Source organism: Manis pentadactyla, chromosome 9 (assembly GCF_030020395.1).
Source record: "Manis pentadactyla isolate mManPen7 chromosome 9, mManPen7.hap1, whole genome shotgun sequence".
Classification (NCBI taxonomy): Eukaryota; Metazoa; Chordata; class Mammalia; order Pholidota; family Manidae; genus Manis; species Manis pentadactyla.
This window is the reverse complement of record NC_080027.1, coordinates 92,803,436-92,822,831: the sequence shown is the minus strand read 5'-3', so window position 1 is coordinate 92,822,831 and position 19,396 is coordinate 92,803,436. Positions and strand designations below refer to the sequence as shown.

Below are 19,396 nucleotides of genomic sequence, written 5' to 3'. Positions count from 1 at the left end.
TATGGCAGACATTCCTCCGGTGTCCCCTTGCTGCCTCTAAAGTGGCCTGGCTGACAGTGGCCAGGTGAGGAAGACTCCTAGGCTCCCTCAGGGTTCAGGTTGGCTTGGGGCAGGCTGGGAAGCAGTTGCATTTATCCCACTTTTTAAAATGAGCCATGCTTTCAGCAAAGAGCTTGATATGTTCACTCATTCATGAGTGAAATGCCGTCATTGCCCACATGTTAACAATGAGGAAGCTGAACCTGGGAGGCCAGAGAATTTTTCCATGGTTGAAGCTACTTGTGTCACAGCTGAGAGTCCATCTCAAGTCTGACCCCCAAGCCTGAGCTCTTACCTGCCAGCTGTCTTGGGAAACCTCTAGAAAAGTATTAATTGAAGTTTGGTCTTTGGACCTCCTGCATTGCAACAGGGGTGAGGAGAGCCTACTTCTCAAACACACAGATCTATGGACTTAGATTTGCTGACTCAGGATTCGGGGGTGAGGCATCCCACCTGTGAGTAAGGGCTGCCCTGGAGGTGCTGCTGGATGCCTGCCCTCTCTGCCAGGTCCCTGGTGTCTGGAAGGCTCAGAGGCCCTGGGGATATCATCCTTGGGAATAACAGCCTTGGAGGGGATGCAGAGTTATCCCACACATCTTCTTGGGGTCAGGGGCTAGTCAGGCTCAGGGGGACCCCTTCCCTTCTCCTCCTTGATGCAGTGTCCTTAGACATTGCCTACCTTACCTTATAAGGATCCAGAAGGTCTCAGAAGCCTCTCTGGAGATTTCCGAGGTACCCAGCAGATTTGCCCAAGTCTCTCTGACTCCAAGTCTGAACTTCGTAGCATCTATAGCTCACCAGGGCTGGTCCCTGTCTTGGGAAACCTATAGAGGTTTTCCCTCTCCAGGGGCTGAGACCTTGGGCCTACCCAACCCCTTCCTTTGTCCCCACAACCTGCAGACAGCCCTGTGTAGGCTCAGGCTGAGTGGGCTGCCCCCAGTGCTCTCCTCAAAGCCAGGAGGCTGAGGGGTACTTTCCTGGCTCCTGTGCATTAGCCTGGGGTCCAGCTTGGGCCAGACGGAGATGGAGGCAGGGCTGCCCCTCATTCAGGTTTGTTGTGACTGCTGCAGCCAGGGCACCGTGGGAGAGGAGTGCAGGAATTCAGGGAGTAGAGCAGCTCTGTGTCTGCCCGAAGGGGAGGGCAGGCGGGGGACAATGGTGGATCCTTCCAGAACTGGTTAGGCCCCAGACTTTCTGCTTGTCTGTCCTTCAGCTCAGTTCAGTTCAGTGCCACCTGGGTCATGCCTGCCTCCCTTGTGCTTATCTCCCTCACTCTGTGGCTAGGTGCTTACGGTAGGCCCTTTAGCAGGGGCTCGTCTGGCCACTCGCCTCTGAACCTGCAGCGCCCTGGCCAGTGCTGGCACATGGTGGGCGCACGCCATAGCCCTGTTACCACCACAGCTTGGCTGGATGCTCCGCTGAGTCAGGGCCTGGGGCTGCACACCCACCATCACTTCCCAACATGAGAGTGTGCCCAGCAAGCAGGAGGTGCTCAATAAACACTGATTGAATGGTGAGCGACAGTAAAGCAAGGCAGGGCATCCGCATGGAGCTCAGCCTTGGCAGCTTTGGCTGGATGCAGCTCCTTGCCACCCCTCCCACTGACTCTGCTGCCTGCAGCCATCCACCTCTGCAGCAGCCGTCTGGTGGGTCCCGCCTGCCCAGCAGCTGCTCTTCTACATGAGCCTCATCAGGTTCTTGAAGAGGCTTAGCAGCTGGACAGGGTAGAAGTAAAACAGTGTCTTTCCTTTGGTTTATTTCTTAGACTGTTCTCTTTTCTTTCTCTGATGTGAAGAGAGGTTGTCTTTCCTTCTGCTGAATAGACAAGGTGGTATATTTTGGTGCAGAAAGTTCCTGGTCCTGCAGACTTAGGCTGCAGTCCTTTCTGAGAGTGCAGGGATGCATGATACCCTCCTTCCTTGGTGGTATCGTGCACTACATTTGTGGTAGGACACTTGCTTTTAATGCATGTCTATGCCTCGATTCCATTAGCAACCGGAGGGCCAGGGAGTTACTCAATTAAGAATTCACTTAATTCGTGTGCCCAGGGGGTTTGTGTTCACATTTGGGTCCTTGGATAGCGATGACAGAATTTCCCCAGCACTCACACGCCATCCAGTGTGATCTGGGAGCCCCTAGACACAGCTGTCACATAAGCATGTGGCCGCTGGTGGGATAAAGCATCTGCTGACCCCCACCCCGAGGGGCCTGCCCTACAATTGCTCATAACCCTGCTGAGAGTAGTAACAGGCACTTAAGGTGATCACATCTCTAATCCAAAGGCCACAATGTGCTCTGCAACACATGTTTACTTCGATGCTGTGGGAAATTGTAGGGGAACAGCAGGGGGTAGCTGAGAGGCTCCCATGACAGCAATGAGAAAGAAGCCATGGGGCCGGCCTCTGTGTTTTGGGGGCTCCCACTAATGCCTTCTTTGCCTCTGCTTTTGCATTCAGCATGATCTACACTTTAGTGAGTTCTTAACTTGAAGACCACACATGTCATCTGAGACTGGGACAGATGGAAGAGGCCTGAGGCACAGAAGCCCCCTCCTGCTTGTGATGGAGCAGGGCCGGAGCAGGGCTGTGTGTGAAAGACTGGCAGACAGTGTGCACTGGGACCTGGAATCAAGCAGCAGCCGTGGCTGGTCACCTCAGTGCACATGTGGTGGCCCCACACATCACAGCCCTGCATTCCCATTCCAGGGGCGGGAGGGAGTGGGTGACGAACACTGAACCTCTCCTGAGTGAGAGTTGCTCCTTCCTGAGTCCACTTCATCCGCTGGCTCCCTGCAAGTTCACGCTGAGTTCCTGGACTGCAGAATGGAGGCTGGAAGCCGGGAGATGCCTGGGAAGGAATGGAATGACCCAGGATCCAGGCTGAGTCTGTGGTGCCTTTGAAGGCCTCAAGGATGTTGTGGGCTACCCAGGACTCCTGTGTTTCTGCCGAGCTGGCCACGCCCTTCACCTCCACGGGTGGGGCTGGGAGGTGGGCCTCCCCCTGCACTCTGCTTGGCGAGAGCCCCGCTGGGGGACAGCCTGAGCTGGGGTGGGGGCAGAATGTTGGTGATGAGTTATATCCAAAGGCATGGGGTGAGAGTGAGCTGGAGAGGGGGCAATCTTAGGGAAAAAAACATGTTTTGAAACATTAACATGTTAAAAGTGTTGTCTAGAACCACAAACTGTGTTCTATTGACATCCAAAACCATCCCAGAGTCACTGAATGCAAATCACCTGGTCACTAGTTAAAGCTACCTTCTTATAAGGATCCCCAAACAGTCTGAGTCCAGAAAATGCTGGAATGGCTGCTCTGTGCTGTGTGCTTCTGGCAGCCAAGAAGTGAGACAACATAATTATAGCTTCATTTTATGATGCTGCATCATTTGTGCTGTTTGGTTCAACGCGAGGACATTAGCTTATTTAGAATATTCCATTTGACACTTTCTCCTTTTGGGTAGGAGTTGTGCTAGGGGGTTGTAAATAATGACAAGGCTGAGATTTTTATGATTAAGTTGGGCACAATGCTTTTCATCTTATTCTCTAAACTTCCCTTCTTTTCTTCTGTTTGCTATACACAGGCTATTTATACATGTGCCCAACTCCCCCCTGAAACCCGTGACTCGGGTTTATGAATGGTGTTTATATGATGCGTCATGTGCCATGTTTAAAGCACAGTGATGACTTGAGTGTCTCATCTACCTGGTTTAAACACCTTCTAAACCCCTTCAAAAAATTCTACAGAAGACAAAATGCAGGCTTCTGCTGTGAGGCTGAACACACAAAGTCAGAGGATTTGGGGAGATATTTTTGGGAGCAGGCTTTCCCTCGGCCACCGTCTGGCTGGGTGGTTGGGTGGGGAGTTGCCTTTAGGGCTGGTTGGCCTGGTCTCTGACTCTGAGGTTCTGAGAAGCCCAGCCACCTTCATCCACAGACACGAGCCCCAGGTTCCAGGCTGCAGATAGCAGATCTAACCCCACCAAAATCTTGCAAATGCAGTGGAATGAGGGGTAAATGGTCCATGTTGATTCTCACCTTGGGACTGTTTTGTTTTTGTACTTTGCCTCCTTCCAAAAAGATTTGAAGTGGCTTATCATAGCAGGCACAGTTACACAAAGGCTGTTAAAATGGAAATAAGAAATTCAGACTTACAAAGGAGGAAGTCACAGGGACCCAGGCATCCTGAGGTGCTCTGTGTATTACTGTGATGAGCCTGACGTTGGCTCTCCTTTCTCTCAGCAGATGAAAGCAATCCACATTCCCATAGCGCTTTCCATTTCACAGACCCATTCACATCTTCTCATGTGTCCCTCCTCACAATCCTATGAAATGGATACTATCCTTTTCCCCCAGTTTGCAAGTGAGTACACTGGATATAGAGAGGTTATGACTTCTGATAGCTGCGTACAGTCACAGACCTGCATTTGAGCCCAGGTCATCTGACTTCAAAAACCCTGTGCCCTGTCACACCTGAAAGCTGGCAGAGTAGCTCAGGGTCCTCTTAGGGTTTGATTAGCATTAACTTTTTGAAAAAAGGAGATTCTAAGAGCAGGGCTATAGAGGATGGGCCTGTTTTTTCTTCCTCCATGGGCTGGCTCAGCGTGCTTCATTGTGGAGACCCCTTCCTAAGGTGGATTAAGAAAAACTTCGAAAGAAGTGAGTGCCTCTCTGGCAGGTCTTCTATTATGAAAGAGAAACACCCAAATATTTCTCTCCCACCAGTTGTGACTCGGGAATGATTCCAGTGGTCTGCTGGGCATTTGAGGCAATTTGCAAGTCCTGGGAGAAGCTAGCCATGGTAAGAATACAGAATGGGCACACTGGCGGAAGCTGTGTGGCACGCCAGGCTTCATGCCATCATCTCACCCCTCACTACAGAGCAGGTTGGATATTCCACCCTACCTCTCAGGCGGTGAGGGCCAATGGGCCTTCCCTAGGTGAGCTCGCTGGACAGGAGCCCACGGCTATGAAGAAGTGGCCGAGTAATAGCAGTAAGCTGCAGATCAAGATACTAGGCATGACCCTACATGAGTCATATGTGCTCGCCAGGCCTTCATATCAGTACTAGGAAGTCTGTATTCTCTGTTTTACAGATGTGGAAACAGAATAGTCACACACAGAGACCCATAGCTAGGAAAGGGTGTGTCTGGCTGCCACTTCAAACCAGGTCTGCCTCTTCTCACATATTTACCAGCTTGAATGTCTTTGTCTGTCACTGTTTATTGCACAGAAATGGCCAAAGGCAGGAAGCAGAGTGAAGCAGGGAAGGGGCCCCCCGGGATGAATCCCTCTCCCTTGGGTGATAGAGAGTTCTTCCCACCTGGGCATCCAGAAGCGAGTTTCCACGGGGCACAGACATCACATGAAGGTGGTCTTGTTGACCTGGTTCCCCTTTCCTTGGGCAGAGCTGTGGGTGTGGCACAGCTGTTCCCAAACAGTCTGATGGGACCAGGGAGGTCACTCAGGCTTACTTTGCACTGTGCTAAGTAGGTGGTGGCACCCACTGCCTGACTTGTTATAGAGATTAAGTGTGTTCATATTTAGAGCAGGGCCCAGGCATGGGGAGACCACCTCACACTTTGTGGGCGGCGAGTCTTCCTCACCCTCTTTACCCTGCCTTCTGCCCAAGGTCCTCCAGAGGGTGTGGAGATCCTGGGACTTCGTGCCCATCGGGAGCATTCTGAGTGAGGTCAAGTTGGGACCTGATACCCCTTTCCAATGCTGTGCTCTCTAGCCAATAATGACAGCAGTGCCACTGAATACTTGCCATGTGCCTGGCACTGTGCAAGGCACTTGCCACGTGTGGTCTCATCTGCACAGCATTATGAGGTGGAACTGTTACTGTCCCCTGCAGGGTCTTATGCCAGCTTTCTGAGACTCAGCTTTCCCATCTGTAGAATGGCGGTACAATACCTCCGTCGGAGGGTTGGGGTGATCATGAAAGTGAATGACGTGCATAGAGCTGGGATGGAGGGCCTGTCTCCTGAGGACTACTCTGCAAATCTAGGTCCTCACAGAGCTGAAGGGAGGATTGTGTAAAATAAATGGAAAATGTCCCTCATAGTATCACATAGTGACACTCAATGAACCTCACCACCCTTCCTTTCCTCCCTCAATCTTGGGGCAGACTGTCCCAGGCTTGTAACTTGGTAACAGAGCTCAGTCCTCTCAAGAAAATCTCCCCTTTGCTTCCTAGCGAGATTGCGAGTTGGAGGGGAAACCACAGGAAGGACCTGGTAGCAGCTCCATCAGTGACCACGTCTTTGCCAGGTCACATTCTCCATAGCAGACACATGCCATCTGGGTCTGGGTTACTGGGAAACCCATCGTAGGTTTTCACCTCCCTGTTTGGGGAGGCCCCGCAGATGCTAGACCCAGGTGTTCAGTGCCAACTGGATGACGATACTTTCTAGGGAGCTGCATAGAGGGAGCCCAGGAATGCCCGTTTAATAGATCAGTGTTATGCTGGAGAGTGGATGGTGGTCCTGAGGGGGTTGTGCCAAATTCTGTCCTGTTCAGTTCCTTCATAAGAGGGCAACTAATCAATTCTGGGATGACACGGTGCTGAAAATAATTAGATTAGTACAGGAAGAGGAGATCTGACCACCACCCCAAGCCCAGACTCACAAGAGGAAATATAATAGGCATAAATGGAAGATCTTGAGATTGGGCTCAAACAAGTCAGCAGCAAAACCCAGGGGGTGGGTGGGACTCATGGGGCAATGAGTCCTCATTGATGGGAAGCTGATGTTGAGCCAGCCATGCCATCTGCCTGCCTAAACCTAGGCTGTGTTGGGTCTCATGGTGGAAAGCCAGAAATGAAGTGGTAGAAGATGGCCTTGGTGTCCCTGGCCCGCACTGGCTCTCCACAGGGAGCACTGTTCAGTATGCAGCCATGTACTTTCAGAGGGACACTGAGTTCACATGTGCCCGGACAGGACGTCTGGAGTACATTTCATAGGACTGCCTAGAGAAGCTTCAAGAAGACTTCCTCCAAAGACTGAAGGCCCCAGAAGGCAGAGGGTGGGAACTGGGTGGGAGCAGCCCTCGCCACCCCTTCCTCTTCAGTCTGTGTGCGAGCAGTTGCTGCTGAGGGTTCTGGAGACACAGCAGGAGAAGGTCTAATCACCTGTGGGAACTACTGGGCTGGACACATCAGCAGGCTTTCCCATACTTACCTTGGCAGGGGAATGCGGGTCTACATTTCTGTGAGATGGCAGCAGTAGGGACTCAGAGTAGGACAGAGCTTTCTGGGAGGATGGTGACTGAGAGATGGTGTGTATTAGGGGAAGGAGTGGGCTCCACATATGGACTCAGTGAGATTAATGTGAAAAAGGAGGGTTTGCCCTGAATTGGACAACAGAATTAATGCCAGTTAACCCACATAATTCAAATGTAGAAACAGGCAAAGGCACATACAGAGCATTGGCAGATCATTGTTTCCCCTGAAAACCTCTCTGGGCTCATTCTTCCCTGAGTCACTACAACACACAACTCCTAGGCTCAAAGGTGCCAAGATGGCTGTCCATCATCACAATGATAAACACTAAAACCCCTTACTTTTTATACTCATCAGTTTAGAAAACCTTGAGGAAAAAGCCAGGCCTTTGTTGTTTACTGACTCCTGGCAGCAGCTGTGAGCAAGTAACATACAAGAAACCTGTGTGCAGTGCCCCAGGTGCTGGAGGTGCCAAAGCCCATTGTGGGGTCGACCCTTGAACAGTACTTCTAGAAGAAACAGGGATTTTGTGGCTCTGACTTGGAAGTTCTCTGAGCTGGGGCCATTGGAGGGGAGGGAGTGGGTGGGAACGGAGGAGGTAGACAGTGAGAATGACCTTAATCCTGGTCAGTTCTACAAGGTTGCCCTTTGTTCACATCCAGCTTGGGGGTTGGTCAGCCTGGCCTCAAGGAAAGCAGAGGAGAGGGCAGGACTGAGCCATGTAGTGGAGAAAAGTGTTCAGTTTTGATGTTGTATGTGTTAAGGTGACTCTACCTATGATGTAGTGAACAGTCTGACTCCATTGTTGGTGTTTATTGATGAAAGCCCCCTTTCTCTTCTTCCCTGCATCTGGGCAAGCTCTCTCTCTAGACACCAGTGGGAAGTTCCAACCACACAAAGCCTGGCCTGTGTTTGTCCTCTTACCCTAGTCCCATTCCCCAATCCTATAACAGCCCAAACCACTTAACTCTCCCCACTCCCTCAGGCTGTTTTGCATTTGCTTGGGAGGCTGCCCTGCTCTCCCCTGAAAGACTCATGGGAGTAATAAATCTCTTCATACCCTCTGGGTGCTTGTGTGGTATCATCAGTGTTAACACACAAATCAAATTTTAAGTGGGGACTTGGCCCAGCCCTCACCCCAGGAGAACCAAAACATACGGTAACAGATAAGGACTCAATGCAACAGGAGTTTGTTTCTGGTTCATGTCATTGTCCAGTGTAGAAGTTCCCTATCAGGTAGCCTTCTGCAAGCTCATTCACAGACCCAGGTTCCTTCCAGCTTGTAGTCACACCTTTTCAAGGTCTTTTGAATTCTCTTCATTGTCAAAAGATGGGAAAAGTGCAGGGAGGACCCCAGGACAGGTATTTGAAGAAGTCAGGCTTGGAATTTATCCATATTTTGCTCACTTTGCTTAGCCATCCCCACACATAAGGTTGGGAAATGTGGTCTAGGTGGGTCTTGATGAATGTGTAGCAGTCCCCACCACAGGTATGTTTCCTTTGAATATCAGTTGGTTATTAGAATGAGATGTTTAAAAGGTAGTAGGATAGAGAGGAGAAAGTTCTGGGCTAGAGCTATCCATTTATTTCTAACCTTCTAGGCACTTAAAGGAAAAAAGGAAAGAAAAGGCAAAGGAGAATAATTCTATTCATAGTTGGGTTGGTGGGGGAGAGAAATTGAGCAGGAAGATGTGGAATACTGTTCCCTTTGAATTAGAATAAGCATCTTGTGTACACACAAACACACACACTTTTAAAATGATCTAGCTCCTCCAGTTTCCTGCCCTTCTGAACCTCCAGTGAAAAGAAAATAGGCAGAAGGCTGATTGGAGAAAAGAGTGAAGCAATGGCTGAGTGGGCAAAGGAGAGAGGAAATCAGTTTGCTATTTTAAGGATATGAAAGTCTTCCCATAAGTCATTATGGTCTCCTTGCCAGTTAATTTCATTTCAAACGAAGTTGAAAGGTAGTCTAAAAGGCTTCATTATTTCTGCAAGTAATTCATAAATCCAGATAAACTCTATGAACTATGACGTAGCATGTGGGAGGATTTCAAGGTCTGACAAGGTGATAATTACCAGGACTGCATGGGAGCTGACAGATGGTATTGGAATGATCTCCTTTTAATTGATATTCTCTGTGTGATTAGAAAAAAAAACACACAGCTAAACTGAGCTAATCTTCAGCAGCCGGCAGACACATATTGCTCTAGTGCAGACCAACAGAGCTGTGGGTAGATGTGTGTGGAAATGACAGGTTCTTTGTGGATGATTTAGAATATCATGGGCAAAGGACTCTCACATCTAGCCAATGACAAGAGCAGTCCAGATATGTAAAGAACATTAAGCTCAGTTCCAGAATCCTAGAGAAACTTGAGAAAGGGCATCAATACATTTATCAGTGCAAGCTACCTCATTTGTAGTAGCTGCTTCTCGGTTCAGGTATTGATGCATTAGCTGGTCACATCCAATTCTGCAATCTCCTCTCCTACTCCACTGTCCCCAGATGGATGGCAGAAAGAAGACAGAGTATCAGTGTTTGTCTGCCAGACCAGGAGGAAAGATTATGTCTTTTGTAAGCAGGAAAGCATTTCTTTATGGTAAGTATACTTATGCTGATGGAGTATTTTCTGCCACCCTGAAATATGTATAAGCTTATGAAATCAACTCCTAAGTTTCAGGATAACCCTAACAGTGAATGTACAGGTAGAGTGCATGTATTAGAAGATTAGTACTTGCAAATTAATTTAATATTTATTATTTTGTATATCATTGATTTGCTCATTCATTTATTCCATGGAAGTTTATAAAATCTCTGCCATGTACAACATTGAATGTACAAAGATGAATAAGAAGCTGCTGCTCTCGGCTCTCAAGGAAAGAACTCACACCTGTCAGTTTCTCTACTTCTGTTTCCATCTATCCATCCATCCATCCATCCATCCATCCATCCATCCATCCATCTGTGATGCCCATTGGGTCCTCCGTGGCCCCTCAAGTCCCCCAATATCATAAGTCTGTGAAACTCTAAGAGCCCTCCCTATAATTTCTGTGTGCCTGATATTTACTCCTCCTCTTCCTCTCTGCCTTGTGCTTTTGGGCTGCCTGGACAGTCCTTATACTAATATGTTAGTGTGAACACACAGGCTTGCCTCTCCACTGGTTTCTACCTCTCCAATTCATGTGTCTCAATTATTTTGTGAGTTTAGTAATTTTACATAAGATGGTAGAGGAGCAAAGGAAAGGGGTCAGAGGAAACCTTTGACCTTCACCCTTTCCACTCCCTTTTTCTCACTCTTCTTGTGTTTCTTCTGAAGACATGCAAGTAAATGTGACTTCTAACCCTCCCCACCTGCCCTAACACAAAACACACACACAAACACACACACCCTAGAGGCTCAACTTCTACCCCAAGTCAGTTGGTCAAGACAGTTTTGAAGAAACCTTCTCAAAAGGAATTCTAGAAAGAAAAAAGATTCTTCTCCCCTACCATATATTATTTATCTGTGTACATTCTATTTAAAACCCCAGTCTTAAAGATGCATAGATGAATGTGTGATGGCAAGTGACTGACAGATAGATATGTAAGTAAGAAGTATACCTTAAAACTAGGGTCAGCTCGGCTTTTACATACCCCAAAAGAAGAAAATTAAAAACCTTAACAATTACAGTTCTTTTGCATTTCTATTTCTTAAGCTAATGTTTCACATGTAACATTTAAATGTTTAATGTTTTAAAGTAAGTATCTTGGCCCAAGGTCATGCACTGCAAGGTACAAAAATGCATTCAATCAAGTCTAAGCCCAAAGACATCTGTTGGTTATCTGTTGCTGTGTAACAAATTGCCCCAAAACTTAGTTGCATAAAACAGAAACACTCATTTTCAGAGGGCCAGGGATATGGGAGTGGTTGAGCTGGATTGTTCTGGTTTAGCGGGTCTCTTCAGGTTGTTGTCCAGATGTTGGCCACAGCTGTGGTCATTGGAAGACTTGACTGGGATGAGAGGCATGGTTCCAAGATGGCTTTCCATGTGGCTTTGAGCAGGAGGCCTCAGTTGTGACCTGGCCACTGAGCATGGCTACCGGGGATGAGGATCTCAGAGGCCGTCTCAGGAGGCTTTTACCACAGGGCATGTGCTTATGGGCACCAGAGTCAATTTTATGAACATCTGAGAGCAAGAAACCAGGGGAGCAGACCTGGGAAGACAGAAACTTGTGCTCCTTTCCTTCTAGTGGTCATGGCCTAATGCAGTCTCATCAGGCTCCAACCCCACAGACAGTACTGCTCAGGACTGACAGCAGCAGTGACAGCAACATGTGTCACAATTATGCTGGCAGGGGCCAGCCTTTGAGCAATCATGGTCTGTGTTCTGCACTTCATTCCAACATCGTTGCCTGCTTTGCAAATGAGGAGCCTGAGAACAAAGGATGTTGAAGGTCACCCCGGCTAAAACTTCTGTGCCGCTCACTTCACATTCCTTTAAGCAGGATCTCACTGACTACAGGTTTTGCTATGTGGCCAAGAGGGTGGATGGTATGGCCTGGAGCTGCTCCTTCCGAGGCTCTGGGAACAACGTACTAAACTAGATGGGAAAACGAGGCATGGCAGGAAAATTGATTAACATATCTGCTGGAGTAAGCACTCACTTAGTTAAGCTTCAGACTTTGCCTTAATTGCCACTATTAGTGAAGAGAAATAAGCTCATACAGTGTGTAGATGGCAGCTAAAAGCATTAAAAGTACTATGAAAAATTTTCTTTCCAAATATCAGCAGTTTAAACGTATGCTCCTGTTGTTTTCGTATTAAAGTTTGTCATCTTGTGGATTTCCTTACAGCTACTGAAGAAGCAGGGGGTTTCTGAAAGGTGGCACAAGTAAAATCCTAGAGGAAGGGTCCGTGGTGGTGTGTATTTCAAATATACACCCAACTCCCTTTGCCGATAAATGAGAGGGTAAAGAGCCAGAATTTCTCCCATATAAAGTAGACAAGTCACTTAAATATTAAGCACTTCATCCCACTCTATTGTGTTTTGGTTGCATTCCATAGTTTTATATTTTCATTCTGTTGCTGGTGAATTCTTATTCCCCATGCTGTTGAATAGAGGAAAATGGATAAGTTGGATCCATTTCTCAAACAGGGGGAGTGCTCATTCATTCATTCAACAAACACCTTGAGCTTTTGCATGTGAGGTGTTGTGCTGGTGGTGGTTTATCAGAATTCGTCCATCAGGCCCTGATCATATTTAATGAGTGCTTTTTACCTTCCTGACACCCCAAGAGATGCTGTGAAAGTTTTAAAAAAGAAAAAAGAGAGTAAGTGAGATAAGCTTCTTGTTCCTAAATGATCTTGAGCTATTACTGGGAAAATAAAATTAACAAGAAATAAAATAAGACTTGTTTTTATTTATTCATTTATTATTTTTAAATTTTTTTATTGAGGTATTATTGATATGTACTCTTTGAATGTTTCACAAGAAAAACAATGTGGTTACTACAGTCACCCATATTATCGCATCCCCCCCACATCCCATTGCAGTCACTGTCCATCAGCATAGTAAAATGCCACAGATGGTCTTCTCTGTGCTACACTGAAAATAAGACTTGTTTTTTAAAAATAATGGACTCTATGGATTCTTTCATGTTCTACTATGTTCAGAGAAGCTTCTCTGGTAACAAGCTATAGAAACAACCCATGACAGTGCAGTCTTAAGGTCGTCATTAAGTGAGAAACTTTCTGGTACAAGCTCTGGGAGCATCAGGAGTTTACAGAAGTGTCTGATGGAGGTGGAGGGCCCAGGAGGCTTCTCAGGGGAGGTGTCATGGGTGGGGCCTCTGCTGGCAGCTGACACCAGGTGGGCTCCCTGGGGGCGACTTCCAAGAGCTCTGCAACTGGGAAGGGTGGGCTGGTTGTAAGGAGGGAGCACTCCAGAGAAGGTCCCAGCACTGTGACTTGGCTTTCCTCCTTGTATGGCACCCTCAGGCCCCCCGGGAAAGTTCTAAGCTCAGCAGGATGTTGTGATGAGCTCCCAGGCTGGTTAGGGCCTCAGGGCCCTGACGCTGTCCACGCCCCCTCCTGGATACCTGAGGAGTACTCGGGTGGGAAGCGCCAGCCTCCCAAGCCATGGGCCCTTCTCTGGCTCCAAACCAAGGACCAGGGCGTCCAGGATAGAGCTCAGCAGAGGTCAGAGGGGCTCAGGACCTGGGCTACAGCCTGGAGAAGATGGCAGGATGAAGTCAGTCCTTTGAAGCCCCCTGACCAGGGACCGGTGACCAGCACTGATTTCTCTGAAGTCATTTGAAGGAAGCCAAGAGGCTATTACAAACACCTCAGAAGGCATGGAGTCAGTGCTGTTGGTCTACTGCCCCCCAAACATAACCAGCACCTCTGCACTTCCAGGATGCTCTGCTGGTGGCCAGCCACCCAGTTTGTCCAGGACTGTCAATGCTAATGTGGGGTGGCCACCTCTCCGTGGTGCTCAGATTCTGACTCTGCGGCTCACCCTTGTCCAGACTTAGGTGTGTCTCTTCCAGGGCTGTCCACAGGGGTGACCCCCACGATGACCCACAAGGACCCTCGGTCCCAGGAATGAGGTGAGCTGAGAGGGAATTTACCCAAGACCACATGGTCCAGTTGGTCACAGAAGCCCAGTCACGGCTGGAACCATGTGCCATGTGCCAGGCCTAGAGGGCATGATGGGAACAAAACGGGTGAGTGAGAGAGGCCTGAAGGCAGGAGTGCTGAACATGCGAGGAGGGCCATGGGGGGGCATGGGAGGGAGTGCTGGGCACAGGAGGATGGCAGTGCCAGAAATGGGGCAAGTCTGCTGTCCACTATGCAGTGAGGGGTGGACAGAGACACGGGCTTTGTTTCTGGTGCTCACACACGTGAACTTATTGACAATCTCTTGGCTTCTGCAAGATTTGTCATGCCCAGTTTCTGACAGTTAACAGGACTGACTTTCTGATGACAAAGCTGTTTAAAGGACCAAATCCCTCTGGAATAATTTTAATTTTGTCTTAAACAAGAGTGGTTTTTAAAAGATGGGGTGATTTTAATTACACTCAAGCATTTCTACATGCTCAGCAGGATTAATTAGCTAGTCCCAATTTCACTGGGATTATTTTACCGAACTCTCACAATGTTCCTGTGGGTGAGCTGCCTCCACATGCCCAATATTAGGCTGTGAGCAAATGGGTCAGGGAAGTGGGGTCACATGGTGGCAGTGAGCTGGGGACCTGGGCAGTGAGTCTGGTGCCAGAGCCTGTGTGATGAACTGTGCCACGCTCTTGGGCTCCACTGTCACCTGGAGAGTTTTAGAGACTGGATTTTGTCTTGGTGTCCAGAGATACCTGCCATTCCTAGCTGGCATAAGTAATCAGATCAATTATCAATAGGATTTATATCTAATTTCATCAGAAACTGTCAAAACCTAAAGGTAATTTCTATTGGTGGTAAAGTTGGTTCTCATTTTTAAAGGGAAGGACAGGGTGGCAATGAGAGGTGACTCTGATTGTATTTAAAGGATCATTACTCTGGTTTTGGATAATGTTAGGCCACTGGGATGAGGGTACACTCACTTAATGCCATTTTTCATGCATGTAATTGAAAGGAAGGAACCTTGGGCTGTCAGAGGAGATGAGAGTCATTTAGCCTGAGCTGCTGCCTTCAGGGAACTTAGAGCTTCGGATCCTTGGTGAGACTGCAGGTTCCTAGACAAGATGGGTTTGAGCTGTTCAGGACTTTTATCTTGAAAATTTTATGTGGTTTGAGCCAAACCAGGCCCTCAGATTGTATCCTGCCTGTCTGTGGAGCAGACACCTGTTGGTGTCTCAAAGGACACACCACAGACTGGGTTTTGGGAGCCCACAAACTGGGTGGGTCATAAACATCAGACATTTTGTTCCTCACACTTCTAGCACTGCAGGTCTGAAGTCCAGGTGCCAGCTGATCAAGTTTGGGTGAGGCCTTTGTCAGGTTGGGGAGGCCAACTTGTACCTGGCGTGGAGGGGACACAGAGCTTCAGGGTCTCTGTGATTCATAAGCACACCAGTCCCATGATGGGCACCACCCTCAAGACCTGGCCACTTCCAAATAACCTCCCAGAGGCCCCACCTACCGATGCCATCACTCTGGGGCATGGGCTTTCAACATACACACTTGTGGGCACAAACATTCAGCCCATGACAGGTAATGAGGCTTAACAGCTGGATCACCTACAGCAAACTAGATGGGAAGCACGCGGGCTGTCCCACGCAGGCACCACCCATCTGGCTGTGAACCCAAAGCCCGTCATTCTGTGGGTGCCTTTGTGAGCATGAGAAGCCAGCCTGGGCGAAGCGGCTCCAGGCAAGCTGCATAACATTGCTTTTCAGCTCTACCTGCTTTGCTTCCCCAACTGCGCACTGCACAGTATCCTATGGGGCAGCCCCATCTCTGGGAAATTCTGCAAGGCCAGCACCACTACGACCAGGTTCTGTGCAGCACACAGGGATCAGGCAACGAGTGAGACAGGCCCTGTTCTTGAGAGCCATGCGAGGGATGCACCTAGGCCCCCAGCACTGTGAGTCAGCTGTGACCTGTGACCGGGGACAGGTCTCCAGGCTCACAGCTGAAGGTGGCTGCAGGCTCAGGCTCTGCACCCAGCAGGAGCTGAGGAGGACCCCTGGGTCTGCACTCACTAGCTATGTGACTTAGGTGGGTTATTTGTCCTACCCAAGTCTTGGTTTCCTTATCTGTAAAATGGGAAAACTGTTAAAAGCTACTTTCATAGGTGCTGTGAAACTTAAATGAAATAATATAAGGGCACCTTAGCCCCCAGGGTTGGTTGCCAGTGTTACTAGTACCAGTGTGTGGGTAAAATTGTAACATTTCCAGAGTATCTCATCTGGCTTTAGTTCATTTGCATGTCAATGGGTAATTACCTGGGCAACTGAGGGCATGTCTGGACCTGAGAGTTTAAGGGGAGAGACCGGCTTGCTAACTGGCTTGCTTCCTTCCAGAGCAGGGGAGAGAGATGGTGCTGGACTGCAGTTTGTAAGCAATAAATGGGTTTTAAACTTTATTTCTGCCTTTGACTGATTTTGGCTTTTAGAGAGGTATTTTGCCCTGGGATTTCCTCTCCCTGGACTTACATCTGGCGACAGTCGGCAGGGTGCCTCTGAACCCAAAATCTGTCATACTGGGTATGACCTTTGGGAGGGCTGTTCCTGTGGATGGTAGGGAGGCCCCAGCGGATGCAGTGGCAGAGGGTGCCGCTTCACCTATTATCCCCCAGCTGTGGGGCTTCCAATTTGGGAGCCCCTAGTGGGGAATTGGTCTAGGGTAAAGTACCTCCTAGAGGGGTGGGGCCTTCCCCAGACTGGGGATGGGTGGAAACACGGGAAGCTGCAGAATTAGCCCTCTGTGAATTGGAAGACTGCTTGGAGACCTTAGGGGGCCGTGTTGCGGCTGGCAGTAGGGTCTCTTTTCATCGAGATAGTGGAAAATGTTATACAGGAGAAAGAGAGAATTATCGAGGGACTTACGCAGGAGAGACACATTTCAGCATTGCTTGGAGGAACTGGGCAATAACCTATGGAGGGAGTGCAAGACAGGGAAAAGGAAGCTTGGTGGGGGGCAGAGAACCAAATTCCCACTTACCGGTTTCATCCAGGTATCAGCTGGGAGTGCAGGTGCTGAGAGGCACACAGGCCACTCACCAGGTGGTATGTTGGCTTGTCCCTTCACATACAGCCAGGCCTGGACCCAGGACCCCACAGACTCAGGCGGGCTAGAGCTGAGTACCCCAGTCAGGCCCACCTTCTAGTTTGTCCAGAGCTGGTGCCCAGGTCTATGGGGACACACTGGGCAAGCCAGTGGGCTCTCCAGCTGAAGATGCTGTTGGCAGCAGAAGCCTGGACACTGGTCTTCGCTGATAGCAACCTCGACGCTGATTTGTCTAACCCACTGGATGTTTTCTTCCATCATTTCCTCCTGAATCGCTGACATTGCTTCCTTCCATGGGCTCTAGGGAAATGACTCAAGAATTGCCACTGAACTGAGGAGGTTTCATTTCTAGGGTGGCACCGTTCCAACAGCTGTCCTGGCCCTGGCTGCATCACCATTTGTCCATTGCCAGCCCAGGGTTTTGGGGTCTCCCAGGCTCACATGTCCTCCTGTTGAGCTTGATTACCTCTCTCTGGAGCTGACTGTTTTCTGTCCTTTGAAGTCGAGGGCCATGTATAACTCTCCCATTGTGGGAGAGTGGGAATATCACTCCCAGAAGGCCTGACCTGCACCAGAATAGCCACTCTTCAGTGCAGTCGTGGTGGATAAAAATAAGCCACACTCATGAGATGGCTCCTTGCCCTAAACAGCTGCCCCAAAACTTACTTCTTGTTCTGCCTAAGCCTAAATAGCCTCCTTATTTAGAAAGGGCACAGTGGGAGGTAAATGACCAGGTAGGAGAAACTGCCATGACTCATCACATGGAGAAGCTTAAAAACTGTGTGAAAATACTAATGGCTGTCAGCTGTTGGAAGCCAGGCTCTGTGGAAGGGGCTTTACAGACATTATCTTAACTAATCCTTCCGCCAGCTCGGGAAGATTCTTCCGACTCTGTTTTACAGGTGACGGAAGTAGGCTTAACCAAGTTCAGGGTCATGCAAACGGTGACAGGGAGACTGGAATCAGATGCTGGTCACTCTTGTCCGGAGCCTGTGTTATTTTCACCAGACCCACTGCTAATGACTGGCCGGAAGGATGAGGTTATCATACACATTTCAACACCTCGTCTTTCACGATTATCAGGTTATATTTGGCCTGATCCTTGGCTGCAAGGTGCTCTGCAGTGAGGCTGCTTATGAAGGATAAAGCCTAAAATCAAAACCCTCCTTGCTGTGGTTGAAGCCACCTCTGGCTTCTCCAGGTCCCAGGCTCTTGTCAGGGCTCCTGAACTGAGCGTGAAGGTCTCCAGGGCAGTGACTGTCTCGGTGTCCTCCTGCCCCTGTGCACTGGCCTTTCCTGGATATCCCACTAACAATGGCAGTCCCATGAATAGGGCCTCCATTCCCTGTCCAGAGTCTGAATCAGAAATAAGGCTAAGAATCAGGTAGATGTAGGCCAGCTATCCTCTTAGTTTGTGATGAGGGTAGGCTGGGGATTGTCTCTAATGTGAGAGCAAAATGGGTGTCTTCTGCAGAGTGGTGGGAGGCACAGCCCCAGATGGAGACCGGGTTGCAGGAGTCTATGGGGAGTTCTTTTGGGATCCACAGCTGTAGAAGGGAATGGCGTGGTGGGAGTTGGCAGAGGGAGATGGTCAGCGGTGGTCTTTATCAACGGCCTCAGCTAACTCCTTGGAGCAGGCTGCATCTTCTCCATATGAGCCAGTTGCTGGGTTCAGGCTGCCTCTGGAAAGTCCTTGAGAGACAGCAGTATCCCTATCAAGGGCGAAACCCCAGGAAGGCTCTTAGCTGAGGGTTGTCCACAGCATGGACAGCACCTCCTCCCCTGCACCCCACTCCTGACTGTACCCAAGTCCAGCCCTGCACTGCATTCCTGCCCTATAACCCACCTCCTCCCCTATACCACACTTCTCCCCTACACCCACCTCTTCTTATAGTCAACTCCTACCCTATACCTCATGCCTACCCTATATCCTACTCCTTCCCTATACCCCACTCCTATCCTATACCCAACTCCTACTTTATACCCCACTCCTGCTGTGTACCCCATTGTTGCCCTACACCCCTACTTCTCCATTATACCTTCCTCCTCTGTAGCCCACTCCTCCCTTGCACCCCACTCCTGCCCTGTACCCCACTCCTACAAGGATGAGCCTGTCCCTGGGGAATTGGGAGGATCTACTCTTTTGGGCCAGTTATGTTCCTAAAGAGGAAAAGGAGGCATCCAGCCCAGCTCTGCTCTTCCCAGATCGGCCAGTGAGGTGGTGTCCCACTTCTCCACACTCCCCTCCATCTGAGTGACATGGTGCTGCATGCTTCGGCCACAGGGGAGGGGTCACCACAGGCTGTAGGGCACCCCTCCAGAGGCTACTTCACTGAGCCCCAGCTCAGTGCCAGACCCCATGCTAAGGACCCCTCTTCAGTCATCCTCATGATGGCCCTTTGAAGGGCACTATTTTTGCCTCCCTGCATCTGTGACAAGGT

The 19,396-nt window shown here is 49.3% G+C and overlaps 1 protein-coding gene across 3 annotated transcripts in view; it reads left to right on the top strand.

Annotated features, from left to right (window-relative positions):
- Positions 1 to 3,415, top strand: part of CNIH3 (cornichon family AMPA receptor auxiliary protein 3) — a 106,199-nt gene extending 102,784 nt beyond the window's left edge. For all 3 annotated transcript variants that reach the window (XM_057507818.1, XM_036894483.2, XM_036896840.2), the window contains one exon: positions 2,496 to 3,415. In XM_057507818.1, coding sequence (XP_057363801.1) covers positions 2,496 to 2,523 — 28 coding nt within the window. In that variant the 3' untranslated portion in view covers positions 2,524 to 3,415. The remainder of the gene's footprint in view (positions 1 to 2,495) is intronic.
- The last annotated feature ends 15,981 nt before the right edge of the window (positions 3,416 to 19,396 follow it).